Raw genomic sequence first — 20,728 nt, forward strand, 5'->3', positions numbered from 1 at the left:
GGGCAGGAATAAGGAGACAGGAAGGGTGGGTGGGTGGGGGGGAGATAAAGGGATTTTTCAACAAACTGGGATGTATGAAACTTATTTGGCTCTTGATTCAAGCAAATTGTTGGAAAATACAAAGGTATGAGACACCAGGGAAACTGGAATGCTGACTACACAAAGAAATGATAAATTTTTAAATGTGTTAATGGCATTTTGACTTTGTTTTTTTAAGTCTTATCCTGTAGAGATGTGTTGAAACTCTCAGGGATGTGATGCAGGGATGCTGAGCAAGGAAACAAGGTGGGTTAGGAGCTAGTTAACTGCTGAAGCTGGTGCCAGCTGCGTGCAAGTTCATTACACTAACCTTTTCTATGTATTTGAAAGTTTGTGTAATAAATTAAAAGAACACACAACAGTAGCTCAGGGAGGTAGCTGATTCTGCATCAGCATGTAGACTCTGGAGCCAGAATGCCTTGCTTCCAACTTGCTTCCAATCCTGGTTCTGCCACTGAGCAGACATAGGATGCTTGCAAGACACTTTACTTCTCTGAGCCAGTATCTTCTTCCAAAAAAAGAGAATAGCATCTGGGTGCCTGGATAGCTCAGTTGGTGAAGAATCTGCCTTGGGCTCAGGTCATGATCCCAGGATTCTGGGATCGAGCTCCTGCATCAGGCTCCCTACTCAGTGGGGAGTCTACTTCTCCCTCGGTCCTTCCCCCACAGCTTGTGCACTCTCTCAAATAAATAAATAAAATCTATAAAAAAAGAGAGAGAGAGTAACATCCATCTGAGAGCTGCCTCAACAGCATACAAGAGATGATGTGCATGTGCTTTAGGGCCCAAGGCGTGTGGAGTGGTCAATACGCAGTGCAGGCCATAGCTAAGATGCTCGGCAGGCCACAGACAACTACCTTGGAGCCATTGAGGATGTAGTGCTTCTTATCCTCACTCAGCGTGGCCCTGGTCTTGATGGAGGCCGCATCACTGCCACTGTGGGAACAGAAACACGCAATTGAGGAGAGCGATGCCAGGGATGGAGAACAGTTCTGGGGCTAAAAATGGAGGGTTTGGTACTTTAACTCAGGGGTTGGCAAACTTTTAAAAATAAAGGGCCAGATAATAAATGTATTCAGCTTTGCAGGCTATGGGATGTCTGCCTGCCTGCTCAACCCTGCCACTGTGGATGAGGGGGCCAAACACCCTGTGAACAAATAGTGTGCTCTAGTAAGACCTTATTTATGAAGACAAGCAGGAGGCTGGATCTGAGGGTCCCTGCTTCATCACACGAAAGAGCGGCAGTGTAAACAATCTGGCCTTAGGCTGAAACCTGGGAATGTGCATGCAGAATGGGCTCATCTGAGCTCCTGCGAGGAGGAGTGTGGGGCAACCTCGGTTCCCAAGTGAGGGGAAGTAGGATGGAGCACGGTCCAAGTAATGGATCTGTCAAAAGTCCTAAGTCCTAAGCAGGCTGTGTGACCTCGGGCTGATGATATGACCTCCTTGAACCTCAGTTCCTAACCTGCTCATGGACAATACTGCCAGCCCTATACATCTGCAAAGTTGCTTGGAAGCCTGAATGCATTATCCTATATAAGGTGTACTCAGACCACAAAGCAATTATTTGACGGGTGCTGTTGGGTTCATATCTCATTTCAAGTCTGAGACAGAGAAATAAGGTAAAGAGAATTGATAAGAAAAGTTGCTGAGTCAACTCTCTAGCAGATTCAAGGAGAGAAGAGAGAAAAGACCACCTATTCACCAAAACCCACAACCCTCATCCTAGGGCGCCCTGGAAGATGCCCTGGAGGCTGCCATGTGGCACCTCTTGCCAAGGGGCAGACCTGGTTGGCTCTGTCAGACAGAAGGCGGCGATGTGCTCCCCCGATGCCAGTCTGGGCAGGTATTTGGCCTTCTGCTCCTTGTTGCCTGCCAAGATGATCCCCTAAACAAAACACACACAGGCCACTATCAGCTGTGGGGAGAAAAGAATGTGTGAAAGGTGCTTACAGAACACAACCCCTCCTGGAGCAAACATCTCATGCAGGAGAGGGATACCCCAAGCGCAGAGCCAGCAGCCCCAAGTGGGAAATGGAGAGCTGCTGACAGGTCTGAGGAGTCAGGCTGCTAAGGAGCCACCCCGAAGTGCACGCTTCAGTGGGGCCTGGGCCTGGAGCACCAGCATGGCTTTGGGTCTGACTCAAGGATTGTCATCACTGTTCCTCCGCTTCCGGGCTGGGTAAACTGGGGCCAGGATGTCCCTCCTCTGAGCCTCCATCCTATCAACTCCACATGGGATAATCCTACCCACGGGAGGGGTGTTTAGATGACAATACATGAAGACACAGGAATGCTAGAGCCACACCTAGGATAAAAGTGCACAGGCAGTGTCAGAACTGTCCCACCCCTTCTCAGTCAGTGCCATGAGGAGAAGTCTGCTCTTTCACTGGATGACTGTGGGGAGCAAGTGCTCGGGGATGGGTGGGTGGTGGGGGGGGGGTGGAGAAGACAGGCATACTGTTCACTTTCTAGCGTGAGCAGAGCCAGCCTTGAGTAATGAGATGGTCACTGAAAGCTGTGTGACCATGGACCTGCCCTAAAATGCTCCAAGCCCAAGGGTAAGGAAGACATGCACACAAACAGCAGGAAGGACACTCAGGCCCCTCATGACTCAAGAGCTCAGCAGGGGAGGCTTGCTTCCAGCGGTAAGGTGAAGACAGGCTCCTTGGAGGCAATAGCATCTGATGTGAATCTTGAAGGATGGGTAAAAGGCAATGGGGACAGGAGGATGATTCCAAGGGAAGGGACAGTGTGATCAAAGCGATACTGCTTGTGTGGGGGCCATGTATCTCCAGGTGTGGCTGGGGAGAGGAGGTGCATAGGGGAGTGCTGCAGGGCCCCCCTCTAAGACCCTGAGACAGCAAGCCCAATTCACGTTCTGGTAAAAGTGAGCAAGCCTCCTGCTCCCATACCACCACATGACTCCAGACCTTCAGAAAGCATCAGATGGAAACCCTAGACACTTGACCTTGAGGCCAATAGCCTGATGCGCCGCCAGGGTCACAGCAATCGACCCATCCAGGCCAATGATCTCTCCTAGACGTGCATACATGGTGTTGGAGAGGCCCAGGCCACCTAGGGAAGGAACAGATCAGCTTTACTTATGGTCCAGACCCAAGTTCCTCCAATTAAAGGCGAAGGGCTTGACTGTTATAAAGTTAACACCACATCACCATTTTAAGAAACCATAGTACAGAAAAGTATAAAGAAAACAAAAATTATCTGTAAATTTATCAGAGCATTGTGCATACCCTTTTAGATTTTTTTCTAGGCATATAAGCATGTTATCATAAAAATATAATATTTAATACAAAAAGAGTACCTTCACACATATTAAATCATTTAAAATGTTGTGAATATCTTCTGTCATGGATATAAATCTTTATAAACCTGACAGCTGTCTGGCATACCATTCCTGGTATCCAGTGGGCTCTAGGACAGGTTTTCTTGGACTCAGCACTACTGACATTTTGGGATGGATTATTCTTTGCTGTGAGGAACTGTCCAATGCACTGTAGGACATTTGGCAGCATCCTTGGCCTCTACCCACGATATGCCAGTAGTTCCCTCTCCCCTAGTTTTGATAACCATAAAGGTCTCTAGACATTGCCAAACATTCTCTGGGGAGGTAAATCAACCTGGAGAGAAATCACTCTTCTAGGGGTGCCTGGGTGGCTCAGTCGGTTAAGTGTGATTCAGCTCAGGTGGTTTGGGGATTGAGTCCTACATCAGGCTCCCTGCTCTGTGCAGGGTCTGCTTCTCTCTTCCTCTCTCCCTCTGCCCCTCCCCACTGCTCTTTGTCTCTCTTAAGTAAATAAAATCTTAAAAAAAAAAAAGAAAAAATGAAATCACTTTTCTAGGAAGACAACAAAGATTAAAAAAAACACAGGGCTTATGTATTTGGCATTAAAATTTTTTTTTTCTTAAAGATTTTATTTATTCATGAGAGACAGAGAGAGAGAGAGAGAGAGAGGCAGAGGAAGAAGCAGGCCCTGTGCAGGGAGCCCAACGGACTCGATCCCAGGTCTCCAGGATCACACCCTGGCCAAAGGCAGCACTAAACTGCTGAGCCACCGGGGTGCCCCATATTTTGCATTTAATCTTCAACTTCTAGAGGCAGCTGAGTGGACTCTGCACATCTTAAAAATGATAAAGTAGGGTCTAGGGTCATATGGCCAACAAGCAGCAGAACTGCGCCATAAATTCAAGTGGGGTCCCTGGAGCCACTGCACAGCCCAACTGCAGGGGGTTCCACTGACACATAAAGGGAAGGATGGCCTTGCTTGATGTGTAGTCCCCTGGGTTTAGCGTCCCATTTCTCCCCCTGTCCCACCCCTGCCTTTACACGAAAGTGTAAAACGAAACACTTTTGTTCTTACTTATTTTGTATCCTGAGGGAGGCAGTACTGTTTAAAAAAAAGAAACCAAAAACTTTCCGATGCTTCTCCACTAATGGAAGTATCACCAGAATCATGGAGGAATAGCAATCACATGAGGACAGATGACAAGCAGGTGGAGACTGCAAGCTTGGGAGGAGCTGAGGGGAACTACACACTGAGCCGCACACAGGGAACCTGGGGAGAAAATCCAGGCTTGGTTGCCAAAAGGGCCTCCATTTCCCAGGATGGTGGTTTCCGGGACCTTTAGAATGCTCCAGACTGGGAACATTTCCCCCCAAATTTTGGGGCACAAACAAAAGGTTGCTGTTGTCCTCTTTTCTCAAGAAAAGATAAAGGAAAAGAAAAGGAAGGTGAAAAAGCCCCAAACTTATCTCAGGAAAGAAAGAACATTTTCACAGAAGATAGTAGGACAGAAAACAAGAATAAGGGGTGCAGAGTTGTATCATCTCATGCCAACAAACACACACCACCCACACATTGGGACAAAACACATGCAGATGGAGAAAGATGTAGCCCAAACTGACACAAAGTGTTTGCAGGAAAAATTAAGTATTTTTCACCAATGAAGAGGTAATTTAAAAATGCTTCCGAAGGGGAAATATATATTATTGCTAACCTGGCTGTGTCCTAGAGGCTTTCTTGGGTCACTTCTGTTTGCTCCAAGCACTTGTTTTTTGTTTTAAGCTGATGACAGACCCACCATGGCTCTCTGGCTCTGCCCCCACCTTCATTCTGTTCTAACGTTCACTGTGGACTACACAGTAGGGCAGACAATTCCCTGTCCCCCGTGAGCAAGGACATGGACGAGCCTCGGCTATTTGGGCAGAGCTCAGTCTCCATGCTGCACACAGAGGATGCAGCTTTGGGCAAGGAAACACAAGACGTGTAGCTTCCTCTATGGGGGCTCACGCCACTGTGTTCCACCAGGAGGGGAGGCAGCAGCACTGACAGTTTCTTGTCTTCTTGCAGATGGGGCAGTGTTGCTTTTACACATTTAGAAATGTGAGGAGAGGTAGATCATAAATGCAAGTAAGGTACATTGTTTAAAAGCTTAAAATGCTGCAATAAACATCCAAATGAACTAAGATGTAACCTAATCAAAATATGACTCAGAATCAAGTCAGGCATGTACTAATTGGTCCTAAATGTTCACATTCAGTCTCAGACTGGATCAGCTCCAGGCAGCATATCAGTGGGAACTTATTCTACAGACATTGAGGGTTTCCCAACCCTGGCTGCAAAAGTGGGGGAGGAACAACACAGACCTAACTTTAGTCTCTGAAGATAAACCAAGCAGGGAGACAGAATGTCAAGAGCTCCTGACTTCTTTGTCTTGCTTTGCAAAACCTAACTCACAACCTGGTTGGAAAAACACCCAAAATATTAAATGTCCAAATGACCAGCTCAAAGGTATGAAATAGGCCCAACCCCTTAAAGCACCATCAATAGTTCTTTCCCGCAAACCTGACTTGTAGCTGGTGAGAGGGCTCCAGAGACACCTCCAGCAGAGGGCTCATAGAGCAATGGGTGGTGCAGCGTGTGGGCGTATGGGCTTAGGAAACCAGAGCCACACTTTTATGTCAAAGGAGACGGAGAGTAAAATTAAATGGTGTGTGTGTGTGTGTGTGTGTGCACGTGGATCCATGTGTGACTACATTCGGCTTCCTGTGCCACATTCTCTGCCCCTGTTCTCTCTAGCCCCAGCCCTACTTCTTGCATCCCCGTAGTTCCACAGAATTTAGATGACCAACTCCAGGTTAGGCAGAAGCGAGACAGTGAGTGGTAGTGATTGGCCAGGTCTAAGAAGGCAGAAGCACACTGGGATCCTGGGGAGAAAGGCCAGGTCTTTCATCTGGGGTGTAAAAACATCACTACAGTGATGTTGGGATTACGAGGTAAGAGCACAACGGGCCCTGCTCCAATGTTCTCAGAGATCCAATCTCCCACCTCAATACATGTGTCCTACAGCCATGTGCCTTATTCCTCTGCACCAGGAGGAAGCAGACTGGTAGACCCTGACACCTGAGCTCTCAGCCCACAGTCATCCCTCCAACAAAAAGGGCTTGCATCTCTGGAGCAATTCCTTTGTGGAGACCAGAGGGCCTCACAGTGCAGAGGACACTGCAATTGCCTGACATGGCTTTGAGGTTATACACACCCCCTTTTCCACCATCCCCGGGGACCTGGAGAGCACAGACATCCTGCGGTGGTCTATCCATGCCAAATGAACAAAATGCAGGCCAACAGTTCTTCCCGTTCATTTGTCCCTTAGTCCATACTACCCTCGATTTGGTCCATGTGTGTTTTTATTAATTCCAGTGGTTTTATACTTTGATCCTGGATATACTCCATTTAAAGACCACCTTTCCTAACAGAACCCTTTCCTGGATAAATATGGAGTGCTTTCTTAAGAGCCAAATCAGCAGGGTGGTGTTTTCCTTTACTTACCGTATTCTTCTGGGACTTGCATCCCAAAAAGCCCCAGGTTCTTCAACTTCTCTAATGTTTCATTTGGGATTTTTCCCTCCCGGTCAATTCTTTCAGAGTCCACTGCCAAGAGGAAATCTTTTGATTAAATAAAATATAAGCTATGTCTACAAAAATAAAAGTAAACAATTTTTATATAGCATACAATCCCAGGAACAGAAGGTTCAAAACTGACATGTCTAGTCAGTTATTCAGCATGTATTCAATTTCTCCTAAACAGCCTAGTCAGCATTATATTTCAAAAAACGGCCAATACCAGATAGTGCTCTGTTTTTTGACCTGGGTGCTATTCACATGAGTGTATTTGTTGTGTAATATTGCAGTAGATTATACAATATAAACTTTTCTGAAGGCATACTATATCTGAATTTTTAACTTACCATTACCTTCTAGAAAATTAGAAAATAAGAATGCAACTTTCAGAACTGTCCTAAAATGTTAGCCTAAATAGCCAAACTGTGGTAATACCTGCCAGGTAGGTATAACATCTTCCTAGTTTTCAGAAACTAGGACTATTCCACCCTAGCCCACAGATTCTGAGGACAATTTAATCTGCTTAACACCTAACTCACATCCATCAGAGCAGAACGGAGCAATCACTAGCATCAGGTCTGTAACTATATACCTTGTATGTACACACTTTGCCTGAATCAAGTTAATTAAAGTCTTCTTTCAAACTGTCAGCATATTATACTTCACTACTATTATAAATTTTAAAAACCACTGTAACCTATGCTTGGGAATTTTTATGCACGTGGGTCACTAATGAGAAATATGCATTCCCCAAGAGTCCAAACTTCTCATTTTTTTATTTGCCTTTTACAACTTTATTGACGTATACAAATGGCATATAATAAACCACATATTTATGATATATAATTTCTTGAGTTCTTACATGTTTGCCCATGAAACTACTCCCACCAAATAATAAAAACTTCCTTTTCCACAAAAACTTTCCTCAGGCTCCCTGCGATTAATCCCTCAATCCATTTTTATCTCCAGGCAACCACTAATCATCTCCTTTTTGTCTACAGATTAGTTTGCATTTTTGAATTTTAAAACACACAGCAGGTATTTTTTTGATCTTGGCTCTCTGATTCAGTAGGATTCTGAGATTCATCCATATTACTGCATGTATCAATACTTTATCATAATACTTTTATTGTTCAGTATTCTGCTGTATGGGTATAAAACAGTTTATCCATTCACCTTTTGATGGACATTGAGATGGTCTATGAGCATTCACATTCAAGTTTTTACACAGCTGTTTTATTTTTTTATTTTTATTTTTATTTTTTTTTTACACAGCTGTTTTAATTTCTCTTGGGTCACTACTTTGGAATGGAATGGTTGGCCTGTACAGCAAAGTATGTATAATAAGAAACGGTCAGGATCTGGGGAGACCCCTGCTTCCAACCAAGATGGAGTAAGAGAGACCGGAATCATGTCCTTGCCTCAACATACTAAACACAGAGGGCAATGGGCACGGCATGCAGAAAAGCAACGAGCAACCTATTGCTAGTAAAGAAGAATTAGCCCCTAGGCTATGAATTCTCAACAAGGGCAACACCACCGTCAAAAGTAATAAAAACTGATTCTGGAGTGGGGCCACAAAAAATATATTTTTTAATGTACAGAGAAGAGAAATATAAATATACAAATAATACAGATATATAGTATAACTGTAGGATTAAAATTTCATGAATGAGATGTAAATAGGGGAAAATATCTAAAAAAGGGGTGGGGAGGGACAATAATGAAAAACAGGTTGAGAAACACTGCTCTATAGGATGCTCTACTCCCACTTAAGAAGCCTTGACTAAAACCAAAGACACCACCAAAATTAGATGTTCTTGAGGGAAAAATGATGTAAAAATCTTCAATTAAATATCAACAAACTGAATTTAATAATACATTAACTGGATCATTCATCATAATCAAATGGGATCTATTTGGGGATGCAAAGATAGTTCAACATCTGAAAATCAATGTGATTCATGACATTAACAAAAAGAAGGTTAAAAATCATGATCACCTCAACTGATGCAAAAAAAAAAAAAGCACTTAATAAAATTCAACATTCATTTCTGATAAAAACTCAACAAAGTAGGTATAGAAGGAATTTAACTCAACATAATAAAGGCCACATATGACAAACTCTTAGGAAACATCATACTCAACTGTGAAAAGCTGAGAGCTTTTCCCCAGGATCAGGCACAACACAAGGGTGTCCACACTTGGCACTTTTATTCAACATAGTACTAGAGGTCCTAGCCACAGCAATCAGATAAGAGAAATATATAGAAGGCATGAAAATTGGTAAGAAAGAACTAAAACTGCCACTATTTGCAGACTACATGATACAATACATAGAAAATCCTAAAGACTCCTCCAAAAGCCTATTAGAAAAAAAATGAATTCAGTAAAGTTGAAGGATATAAAATTTACATTGAAAATGTTGCATTTTGGGCAGCCCGGGTGGCTCAGCGGTTTAGTGCCACCTTCAGCCCAGGGTGTGATCCTGGAGACCTGGGATTGAGTCCCATGTCGGGCTCCCTGCATGGAGCCTGCTTCTCCCTCTGCCTGTGTCTCTGCCTCTCTTTCTCCTTCTGTGTCTCTCATGAATAAATAAATCAAATCTGTAAAAAAAAAAATGTTGCATTTTATACACTAATAATGAGTTATCAGAAAGAGAAATTAAGAAAACAATCCCATTTACAGCTGCATCAAAAACAATAAAATACCTAGGAATAAATTTAACTAAGAAGGTAAAAGACCTGTATTCTGGAAACTATTAAAACAGCAAAAAAACAAAACAAAAAACAGTGAGCAAAGAAAGAAACTAAAGATGACAAAACATACCTTGTTTTAATTGCACTTCACAGATACTGCATCTTTTTTTTTTACAAGTCTGAAGGTTTGGGGCAACCCTATGACAAGCAAGTCTACTGTCATTTGCTCATTTCAGGTCTCTCTCACATTCTGGTAATTCTCACAATATTTCAAACTTTTCCACTATTATTGTATTTGTTGTGATGATCTGTGTTCAGTGATCTTTAATGTTACTACTATAATTGTTTGAGGTGCCATGAACTCTACCCATGTGAGACACTGAACTTTAATGATAAATGTACATGTTCTGACTGCTTTACTGCCCAGCCAATCCCAGTCTCTCTCCCTCTCTTCTGGGTTCCCTATTCCCCAAGACACAATACTAAAAATAGGTGAATTAGTAACCCTACAATGGCCTAAGAGCTAAGTTGTCGATGCAGAGGAAAAGCTTTCGAAGGAAATTAAAAGTACTACTCCAGTGAACGCACAAGATAAGTGAAACAGCCTTACTGCTGACATGGGGAAGGTCTGAGTGGTCTAGAGAGAAGATCAAACCAGCCACAACGTTCCCTTAAGCCAAAGCCTAATCCAGAGCAAGGCCCTAAGTCTCCTCAATTCTGTGAAGGCTGAAAGATGCAAGGAAGCATCAGAAGTCTGAAGCTAGCAGAGACAGTTCATGCAGCTTAAGAAAAGAAGCCGTCTCCATAACATAAAAGTGCAAGCATAATTTTATATGCACTGAGAAAACAAAAAATTCATTTGTTTTATTGTGATATTTGCTTTATTGAGATAGTATGGAACCAAACCTGCAATATCTCTAAGGTATGCCTATACCATGCTGACAGACTGGAAGAATAGTGTTAAGATGTCAACACTATCCAAACAAAATCTGCAGATTCAATGCAATATGTATCAAAATAACAATGGCATTTTTCACAGAACTAAAATAAATAATCCTAAAATTTGTATGGAACCACGAAAGACCCTAAATAGTCAAAGCAACCTTGAGAAAGAATAAAAGCTGTAGGTATCAGAGTCCCTGATTTCTTTCTTTCTTTTTTTCTTAAAGATTTTATTCATTTATTCATGAGAGGCAGAGACAGGCAGAGACACAGGCAGAGGGAGAAGCAGGCTCCCTGCAGGGAGCCCAATGTGGGAATCGATCCCAGGACCCCGGGATCACGTCCCAAGCCAAAGGGAGACACATTCAACCACTGAGCCACCCAGGTGTCCCCACAGTCCCTGATTTCAAACTATACTACAAAGCTATAGTAATGAAAACAGTATGCTACTAATATAAGAACAGACAAATAGATCACTGAGAAGAGAGTCCAGAAATATATCCACACTTTTAAGGTCAACTAGTCTTTTACAAAGGAGGCAGGAATGGAGGGAAAAGACACTCTCAATAAAAGGTGTTGGGAAAACTGGACAGCTACATTCAAAACAATGAAACTGAACCATTTTCTTACCCCATATACAAAAATAAACTCAAAATTTATTAAAGATTGAAATAGAAGACCAGAAACCATAAATCTAAAAGAAAACATAGGCAGTAAGCTCTTGGCCATTGGTCTGAGCAATAATTTTTTGGATGTCTCCTCAGGCAAGGGCAACAAAAAGCAAAAATAAACAAATAGAACTACATCAAATTAAAAAGCTTTTGCACAGCTAAGAGAACCTCAACAAAATGAAAGGGTAACCCACTGAATGGAAGAAGGCATTGTAAATTATATAACCAATAAGGGGTTAATACCCAAAATACATAAAGAACTCACAATTCCATGTCAAAAACCAAGCAAGCCAATTAAAAAATGGGTAGAGGATGTCAATAAACATTTTTCCAAAGACAACATACAGATGACCAATAGACATAAGACACTGAACATCACTATTTATCAGAGAAAAGCAATTCAAAACCACAATGAAATATCACCTTAGACATGTCAGAATGGTTAGTATCAAAAAGAAACAACATGTGTTGGAGAGGATGTGGAGTAAAAGGAACCCTCATGCACTGTTAGTGGGAATGCAAAATCATGCAGCCCACTATGGAAAGGGAGTATGGAAGTTCTTCAAAAAATTAAAAACAGACCTACTATATAATCCAGTAATTCCACTTCTGGTTATCTGTATGAAGAAAGGGAAACACTAATCTGAAAAAATACATACATCTCTATCTTTACTGTAACATTATTAACAATAGGTAAAATACAGAAACAACCTCAGTGTCGCTTGATAGATGAATGGATAAAGATGTAGTACACATAAATAATAGAATACTATTCAGCCATTAAAGATGAAATCATGTCATTTGCAACAACATGAATAGATCTAGAGGATACAATGAAGTGAAATGAGTAAGACAGAAAATTACCATACAATTTCACTTGTACGTGGAATCTAAAAAGCAAAACCACCAAAACAGAAACAGACTCACAGACACAGAGATCAATATGGTGGTTGCCAGAGGGGAGGGGAGTGGAGGTGGAGGGATAGGCAAAATAGGAGAAGGAAATTAAAAGATACAAACTTCCAGTTATGAAATAAATAAGACCATGGGGATACAATGTATAACATAAGGAATACAGTTAATAACATGTAACAACTTTATAAGGGCACCCATGGTAGGTAGCTAGATTTATACCGGTGATCACTTTGTAATGCATCTAAATGTTGTATCACTATGCTATACACCTAAAACTAATAGTGCATGCCAATTAAACTTCAATTTGAAATACAAAAATAAAATGTTCATTTCTCTTCAAGAAAAGTAAAGGATAAACTGGTCCTCAGTATTAAATAACACAATTTAACTGTACTGTTATGAAGACTCTATCTTATATTCAAAATAATTGAACTTTAACAGGCATTTTATCAATTGTGTCCTGGGATAGGTTTTATTTGCATAATTTTGGCATGTAAATATATTTCATATTTCATGTCTTGTTAACTGGTATATAAAATGCCCACATTTCCTACTATGCTCTCATTTCCACATAAAACAATAGTTTCAGACAACATATGATCAATAAAAAAACTTTAACTTGTTCTTTGGGTAGTGGGGGAGAAAGCAAACCTTCAAAGGATCAAACTGTTCCCTGAGTAATTTACTGTACCCTAGGACAAAGCTTAATAACATATCAAAACCACACACATGCACACTTGGCATCAATGATGTAGAATCCACAATGAGTGGCACCCAGGAGAAAACTACCAGGCACATGAACAAGCAGGGAAATATAATTGACAGTGAAAAGAAAAAGTAATCAGTTGAACACGACTCATAAATAATACAGACAGCAAAGACATTAAAGGAGCGATTATAACTATATTCCAAATGCTTGAGAAAGTAGAAGAAAATACAAGCATGTTAAGTAGATGTGGAAGAAATAAAAAGATACAAGTTGACTTCTAGAGATGAAAGCTACCAGCAGAGGTAAGATCACCAGCAGATGAAATGCTATAGTAAAGGTTAGGGTACATAAAGATGTAATAACAACTACACAAAATAGGAGACAAAATAACAGCCTTAGTGAGCCTTGGGACAACTCTGAGCAGACGTACACACAAAACTGGGAGTCCCCAAAGGAGGGCAGAGGAGGACAGAGTGGGGAATGTGGTATATATTTAAAGAAATGGCCAAAAGCTAATCAAAGTTGATCAATACTATCAACATACAGACCAAAGAAGTTCAAAGAATCCCAAGCAAAAGAAATAGGAAGAAAACGACACCAACACACATTATAATCAATTTCCCTAGACCCCCTCAAAAGCAACCAGAAAAAAAAAAAAAGAAACACTATGTAAAAATGATAAGATGGTAGCAGACATCTTGCTGGAAACAATGTTAAGTCAGAAGACATGGAACAACTCCTATAAGGGCTTAAAGAAAAGTATTGTCAACAGGGAAATCTTTTCTGATGAAACAGACTTTTCAGAAATCTACAAGCTGGGGTGGCTCAGGTGGTTAAACATCTGCCTTCCGCTCAGGTCATGATCCCAGGGTTCTGGGATGGAGCCCAGAAGGCCTGCTTCTCCCTCTCCCTCTTCTTATGGGCACATGCTCTTTCTGTCAAATGAATAAAATCTTTAAAAATAATAATAAAACTTAAAAAAATAAAGCCTTTAAGAATAAACAATTACAATCATAACAGCATCATGAAAAAGTTCTGAAAATAGTGATCATTGTACAACAATGTGAAATACTTAATGCCACTGAATTGTATACTTAACAAGGATTGAAATGGTAAATTTTGTTATGTATATTTTACTGCCAAAAAGAGAAAGAAAGAAAACAGCAAAGTATTGTGGGGTTCATAATAAATATAGAAATAAAACGTATGAGGGACGCCTAGGTGGCTCAGTGGTTGAGCGTCTGCCTTTGGCTCATGTCATGATCCCAGGTCTTGGGATCCAGTCCCACATTGGGCTCCCCTCAGGGAGCCTGTTTCTTCCTCTGCCTTTGTCTCTGCCTCTCTCTGTCTCTCTCATGAATGAGTAAAACAACAAAGGAAAAACTGATAGAAATCAAAAGGAAAAACCACACCCTAGCTTTCTCATTAACTGATAGAAAAAGTGGATAAAAAATTTGTAAGGATATCTTAGATTTGAACATTAACAGCCAATTTGTCCCAATTGACATTTATAGAGTCCTCAGCTAAACAACTGGAGTGTTTTCCAGTGCACAGAGAACACCTACAAAGCAGACCATGATCTCAATAAACTAAGAGGCTCAAATTTATACAAAGTATGTTCTGACCACAACAGACTACTTTTCAGAAATCAACAATGGGAATATCACTACAAATCCTCCAGACTTTAAGAGGATAAAGAGGTAAGACTATAAATTTTAGGCAGTAAGTCCAACAATAGCCTTATATCTCTTAAAGAAACCGAATTACAGTGATCCCTGGGGGGCTCAGCGGTTTAGCGCCTGCCTTTGGCCCAGGGCGTGATCCTGGAGACCTGGGAGTCCCACGTGGGGCTCCCTGCATGGAGCCTGCTTCTCCCTCTGCCTGTGTCTCTGCCTCTCACTCTCTGTGTCTCTCATGAATAAATAAATAAAAATCTTAAAGAAAAGAAAAAAGAAACCGAATTAGAGGTGCCTGGGTGACTCAGTCTTTTAAGCATCTGATCTCAGCTCAGGTCATGATCTTAGGGTCCTGGGATTGAATAATGTGAGCATTGGCTCTGTGCTCAGCGGGGAACCTGCTTGTCCCTCTCCCTCTCCTGCTCCTCCCCTTGCTTGTGCTCCCTGCTAATAAAATCTTTTAAAAAAAAATTCAATTTGTTAAAATTTTCCCATTAAGAAAACTCAAGGCTCAGAAGGTTTCACTGATGAATTCTACCAAATATTTAAGGAAGAAATAATACCAACTTTTACACAAAATCTTATAGAAACTGGAAGAGGAGGAAACACTTCCTGACTTAGTCTATGAGGCGAGCATTATTCTAATTTAAAAACAAAAAGGGACAAAAATGTCACAGAAAATGAAACTATGGACCAATATGTCCAAGAACACAGATGTAAAAATCCTTAAAATTTTAGCAAACTGGACCCAACAATATAAAAAAACATAATACACCATGACCAAGTATGCATTATCCTGGAAAGGTAAGACTGGATCAGCAATCCATGTAATTTACCACATCAACAGATTAAAGTAAAAAAAAACAAAACAAACAAACAAACAAAAAACGATCTCAAGCATATAGAAAAAGCACTCTATGAAATTTGATACACTTTATGATTCAATCCTCAGCAAACTAGAAATAAAAGGAAGCTCCCCTAACCTAATAGAGGGATTAACATCACAGTTAATGGTAAAAGACTTTTTCTCCCTAAAGTCAGGAAAAAGGCAAGGAAGTCTGCTCTTTCTACTCCTATTCAACACCGCACTGGAGGTTTTAACTACCATGATAAAACAAACGAATGGGAAACCAGACTGGAAAATAAGGAAAAAAACCGTCCTTCACCAATACCACCACTGTCTATGTAGAAAACCTTCTGGAACCTACCCTAAAACTCCTAGCACTAATAAAGGAGTTTAATAAGGGGTTTCTTTTTGGTTTCTTTCTGTTTTCTCTTTATTGACATTTCCATTTTGTTCATACATTCTTGACTTTCTTCATGTCTTCCACTGGTTTTATGAACATCTTGAATACAGGGGTTTTAAAGTCTTTGTCTACTAGATTCTCTCATCAAATCTTTTTTTCCCCCCCACGCACAGGCCTTACTTTTCTACTTCTTTATATATATATATATTTTTTTTTAACCAGACATTTCGATTCTAATAATACGTTAATTCTGGAAATCAAATCTTCCCTCTTTTCCAGAGTTTGTTGGTTTTGCATTTTTTAAAAAATTGAGATATCCTGGATATGTAGCATTGTGTACGTTTAAGGTGTACAACATGTTGAATACATTTATGTACCACAATAGGACTGCCATTGTAGCTGTGGCTAACACTTTTGTCACATCACATTACTGGGTTGTTTGTTTTTTTGTTTTTTTTGGTGGGAATAAGGCCTAATGTCTTAGCACATTTGGTGTTTATAATATGGTTTTGTTGTCTATAATCACTATACTGTTCAAGATTTATTTATCTTCTAGTTGTAAGTTTGGATCCTTAAACATCTCTCATCTGCTGGTAACTACCATTCTATTTTTAGGAATTTGGCTTTTTTAGATTCCACATAAAAATGATATCATATAGTATTTGTTTTTCTCCTACTTATCTCACTTAGCATTATGCTCTCAAGATCTACCCACATTGTTACAAATGGCAAGATTTCTTTCCTTCCCATAAATTCCATTGTGTGTACACAATATACACACATACACACTTCTTTTATCTATTCATCAGTTGATAGACACTCAGGCTGTTTCCATAGCTTGGCTATTGTGATTAAAGCTGCAATAAAAAGGGGAATGCGCATATCTCTCTGATATCCTATTTTCATTTTCTTTGGATACATACCCAGGAGTGGACTGCTGAATCCTAAGGTAATTCTGTTTTCCTTTCTTATTTAAAGTAGGCTCCACACCCAGTGTAGAGCCCTAACTCAAGACCCTGAGATCAAGACCTGAGCTGAGACCGAGTTGGATGCCTCGCTGACTGAGCCACACAGGTGCTCTTAATTCTGTTTACAAGGAACCACCACACTGTTTTTCACAGTGGTTCAACCATTTACATCACTACCAACAGTGTAAAAGGATTTTCCTCTCTACATGCTGGTCAACACTTTTAGCTCTTCTCTTCTTGACAGCCATTCTAATAGGTGTGAGGTGGTATCTTACTGTGGTTTTAATTTGCCATTTCCCTGGTGATTAGGGGCATTGAGCACATTTTCATGTACCTATTGGCCTTCTGTAGGTCTTCTCTGGAAAATGTCTATTTAGTTCCTCTGCCCATTTTTTAAATTGGATTATCTGAGGGTTTTTGTTTTTGCTACTGAGTTGCAGTTCTTTATATATTTTAGATATTAACTCCTTATCTGATAAACGGTTTACAAATATTTTCTCCCATTCCTTAGTTTTCCTTTGCTGTGCAGAAGTTTGAGTTTGCTGTAGTCCCACAGGTTGATTTTTGATTTTGTTTAAAAAAAAAAAATCAAAAATATTCTAAATTACTGCTGGTTCTGTCTGTGCCAACATTCAGCCCTAGGTATGTACCTAAGGTCTTCCTAGGTCTTTCCTGAGTCTATGCCTTTCCCTGGGCATGTGTAGTGACTTTATAATTCCCCCTGTATATGTGATTGCTTTTGAATATCCTAGTCTTCAATCCAGCTCCCAAAAGAGGAAAAAGAAAAATGATGGGGGAAGGGAGAGAGACAAAAAAAAGGCACAGGCATCTTAAATCCCCTGAAGTCACTTTGGCCATAGGGGTAAGGGCTTGCAACAATAAGAGAAGGCAGAAAAATGGCCTCTGCCTCTTGGTCTGTACTTCAGTGATGAGAAGCAGCAATGAGAGCACAGATCCTTAATATCTGATGGGGAAGGTCTTTTTTTTCCCCCCTACTCTGGCTCCCAGAAGCCGTACACAAGTTGCCCCAGGAACAAGGGCACATCTGGCAGCTTTGGGGCTGGAGGTGGAAGATGGGTAGCTGCTACTGTGCTCAGAGCTCACTGACCAAAATTAGCTAGGTACTATCCATGCTCCCCTGGAACTGTAGCCTTCCATAGACGCTGGAGTTCCCAAGACAGTTATGTCACACAGATGCCACTGTGGTTGTTATCCAGGTGGGAGACAGATTCCTAGTGCATGTCTACTGCTACTGTCCCAGAATCTTTCAGTCAACTGATATCTGGCAAAGGTACCAAGTGAATTAATGGGGAAAGGATAAGCTTTTCAACAAATGTTGCTGAAGCAACCGGTCAGTTACATGCAAAAAAATCCTCAGATTTTACCTCACATCATATATAAAATTAACTGGAAAGGGATCATAAATCTGAATGTTGAGAGTTAAAAATATAAACAAAAACCACTCTAACCTTGGATTTGGCAAATTTTTTACATAAAATACAAAAAAAAAAAAAAGCTTAACTACAAAAGAAAAGATGACTCTTAACATTAAAACTTTCCCTAATAAAATGAAAAGTCAAGCCACAGACTAGGAGAAAATTTTTGCTAAACACATAGTAGAAGACTTGTATCTAAAATAAAGACTTATAACTCGACAATAAGACAATCCCATATTTTAATACATAAAATATTTTAAAGACATTTTACCAAAGAGGATATATGGATGGCAAATAAACACTTGATATGATGCCTAACATTACTTATTAGGGAAGTGAAAATTATAACCACAATGATACACCATAACACACAGAATGGCTAAAATTAAAAACTGACCATACCAAGTGTTAGTGAAAATGTGAAACAACTAGAACTTTAACACACTAGTGGAAATGTAAAGTGTTAACCACTTTAGAAAACAGTTTGGTGGTTATTTAAAAAGTTAAACATGCAGACGCCTGGGTGGCTCAGCGATTGAGTGTCTGCCTTCAGCTCAGGGCGTGATCCTAGAGTCCCGGAAACGAGTTCCACATCAGGCTCCCTCTGGGGAGCCTGCTTCTCCCTCTGCCAATGTCTCTCATGAATAAAATCTTAAAAAAAAAAAAAAAAAAAAAAAGTTAAACATGAACCTCTTATAAACCAGATATTCCATTCCTTCCTATTTCCCCAAAAGAAATATGAGTATATGTCTACACCCAGACTCAGAAAAAAGCTCCCATCTTTTGCAATAGCTAAATCTGGACACATACTGAATGTCAATTAATAGATGAATGAATAAACAAATTGTGGCATATCCACACCAAGAAATACTACTCAGTGTTAAAAAGGAATGAAGTAGGGACACCTGGGTGGCTCGGTTGGTTAGGCATCTGACTCTAGATTTTGGTTTAGATAATGATCTCAGGGTTGTTAAGACTGAGCCCAGTGCTGGGCTCTGTGCTGGGCATGGAGCCTGCTTAAGATTCTCCCTCTGCCCCTCCACCCCCTTAAAAAAAAAAAAAAAAAAGGAATGAACTATTAGTGCATGCAACATGGATGAAACTCAAAATTATATCAGAAGCAACCAGCCAAACACATATGTAATGCAGAACCCTATTAAATAGAATTCCAGGAAATGCAAACTAATTTACAGCAGATCAGTGGTTGTCTGGAAACAGGAGGGGATGAGGAGGAGATAATAAGGGCATGAGAAAATGTTTAGGGGTAATGAATATGTTAACTTAATTGTGCTAAGGGTACCCTTGGGGGTACATATATATCAAAATGTATCAAATCCTATACTTTAAATATGTGCAACTTATTAAAAATCAATTATACCTCCATAAAGCTTATGAAAATCCTGACAAATAAGATAGTAAAAGCTTAAGTAAAAGAACAAGGAACTAAGAAAAGTTACAAGAAGATAACTATGAGAACAAAAACAAATATTTCTAATAAAAGATATTTATACACTTTTATATTTATATATATATATATTTTATATTTATATTATATTTAATAAAAGATATTTAAAAGCAACTTTTAAAACAGCAACAGAACAAGAATTAGTAATGTAGAATTTTCTCCAAGTGTGCTGGGGTGGAGGCGGGGACCACAGGACCAAAGCTATTTTAATAGAATTAAAAAGGAAAGAATATTTTACTATTAATTCTGTCATGAGTGTACAGTGGGGTTTTCCAGGGACTAAAAGAAATATATCGTAGATTAAATTCAGAAACAGTTATGAGAATCTAGCTGGATTCTACTTGGTTCTAGCAAGATTCTGATATCTGTTGTTGCAAGTAACAATAAGCTGAATATTAAAAAGATCTACAAAACTGTAAAACCATACTCCTCACTGTATTTTTTCATTTGTAAATAAATAGAATTTCTTAAAATAGTTTCTGTTAATATGTAATGAGCTTTTCATTATTTTTAATAAATGAACACAGGATTTTTTAAATTTCTCAGTTTTAATCTCCTAGCAGGGCACATATTTATAGAAGAACTTTTTGGGATTCTCAGTGCTAGAGAAATACAACTGTCAATTAATCATCACAGAAGTCCCCAGAAAGCTCCTGCCAAAGGCAATGCTGTCAAAGGGCTGGACAATGGGTCTAAGGGAGAGATCTTGCAGGCTACACTGGTACCCTCAACCTGTGGTGTGCCGTCTGCTAGACTATTCCTGGTTCACAACAAGTTAATAGAGAGTAAACATTTGAAAACATTTATAGCAGTTTTACATTGCCACACAACCAAGCACATGATCAATGGATTTATATTTTGTAGGTCTTTGGTTGTTTTTTTTTTCTTTCATTTTTCTAGTCATTCATTTTATTATATTGTACAAAAGTGTTGTTTTGCAAGTCTAGAAATATTTAAAAAGCAATCATTCACCACACATACAACGAGAAGCACTAGACATCTAATAAAATCACAATTGGGATGATTCTTTTTTTTCTA

The 20,728-nt window shown here is 40.0% G+C and overlaps 1 protein-coding gene across 4 annotated transcripts in view; it reads right to left on the reverse strand.

Moving 5' to 3' along the window:
• Positions 1-20,728, reverse strand: part of ACAD9 (acyl-CoA dehydrogenase family member 9) — a 49,407-nt gene that overhangs the window by 22,302 nt on the left and 6,377 nt on the right. For 2 of the 4 annotated variants that reach the window (XM_077857653.1, XM_077857654.1), the window contains exons 3-7: positions 9,378-9,568; positions 6,891-6,992; positions 3,011-3,117; positions 1,827-1,927; positions 897-975 (exon numbers count right to left, since the gene is read on the reverse strand). In XM_077857653.1, the coding sequence (XP_077713779.1) occupies positions 897-975; positions 1,827-1,927; positions 3,011-3,117; positions 6,891-6,992; positions 9,378-9,393 (405 nt within the window). In that variant the 5' untranslated portion in view covers positions 9,394-9,568. The remainder of the gene's footprint in view (positions 1-896; positions 976-1,826; positions 1,928-3,010; positions 3,118-6,890; positions 6,993-9,377; positions 9,569-20,728) is intronic. The other 2 variants (XM_077857652.1, XM_077857655.1) reach the window with 1 other exon arrangement.

The sequence above is a fragment of the Canis aureus genome, chromosome 19 (genome assembly GCF_053574225.1).
Source record: "Canis aureus isolate CA01 chromosome 19, VMU_Caureus_v.1.0, whole genome shotgun sequence".
Taxonomy (NCBI): domain Eukaryota; kingdom Metazoa; phylum Chordata; class Mammalia; order Carnivora; family Canidae; genus Canis; species Canis aureus.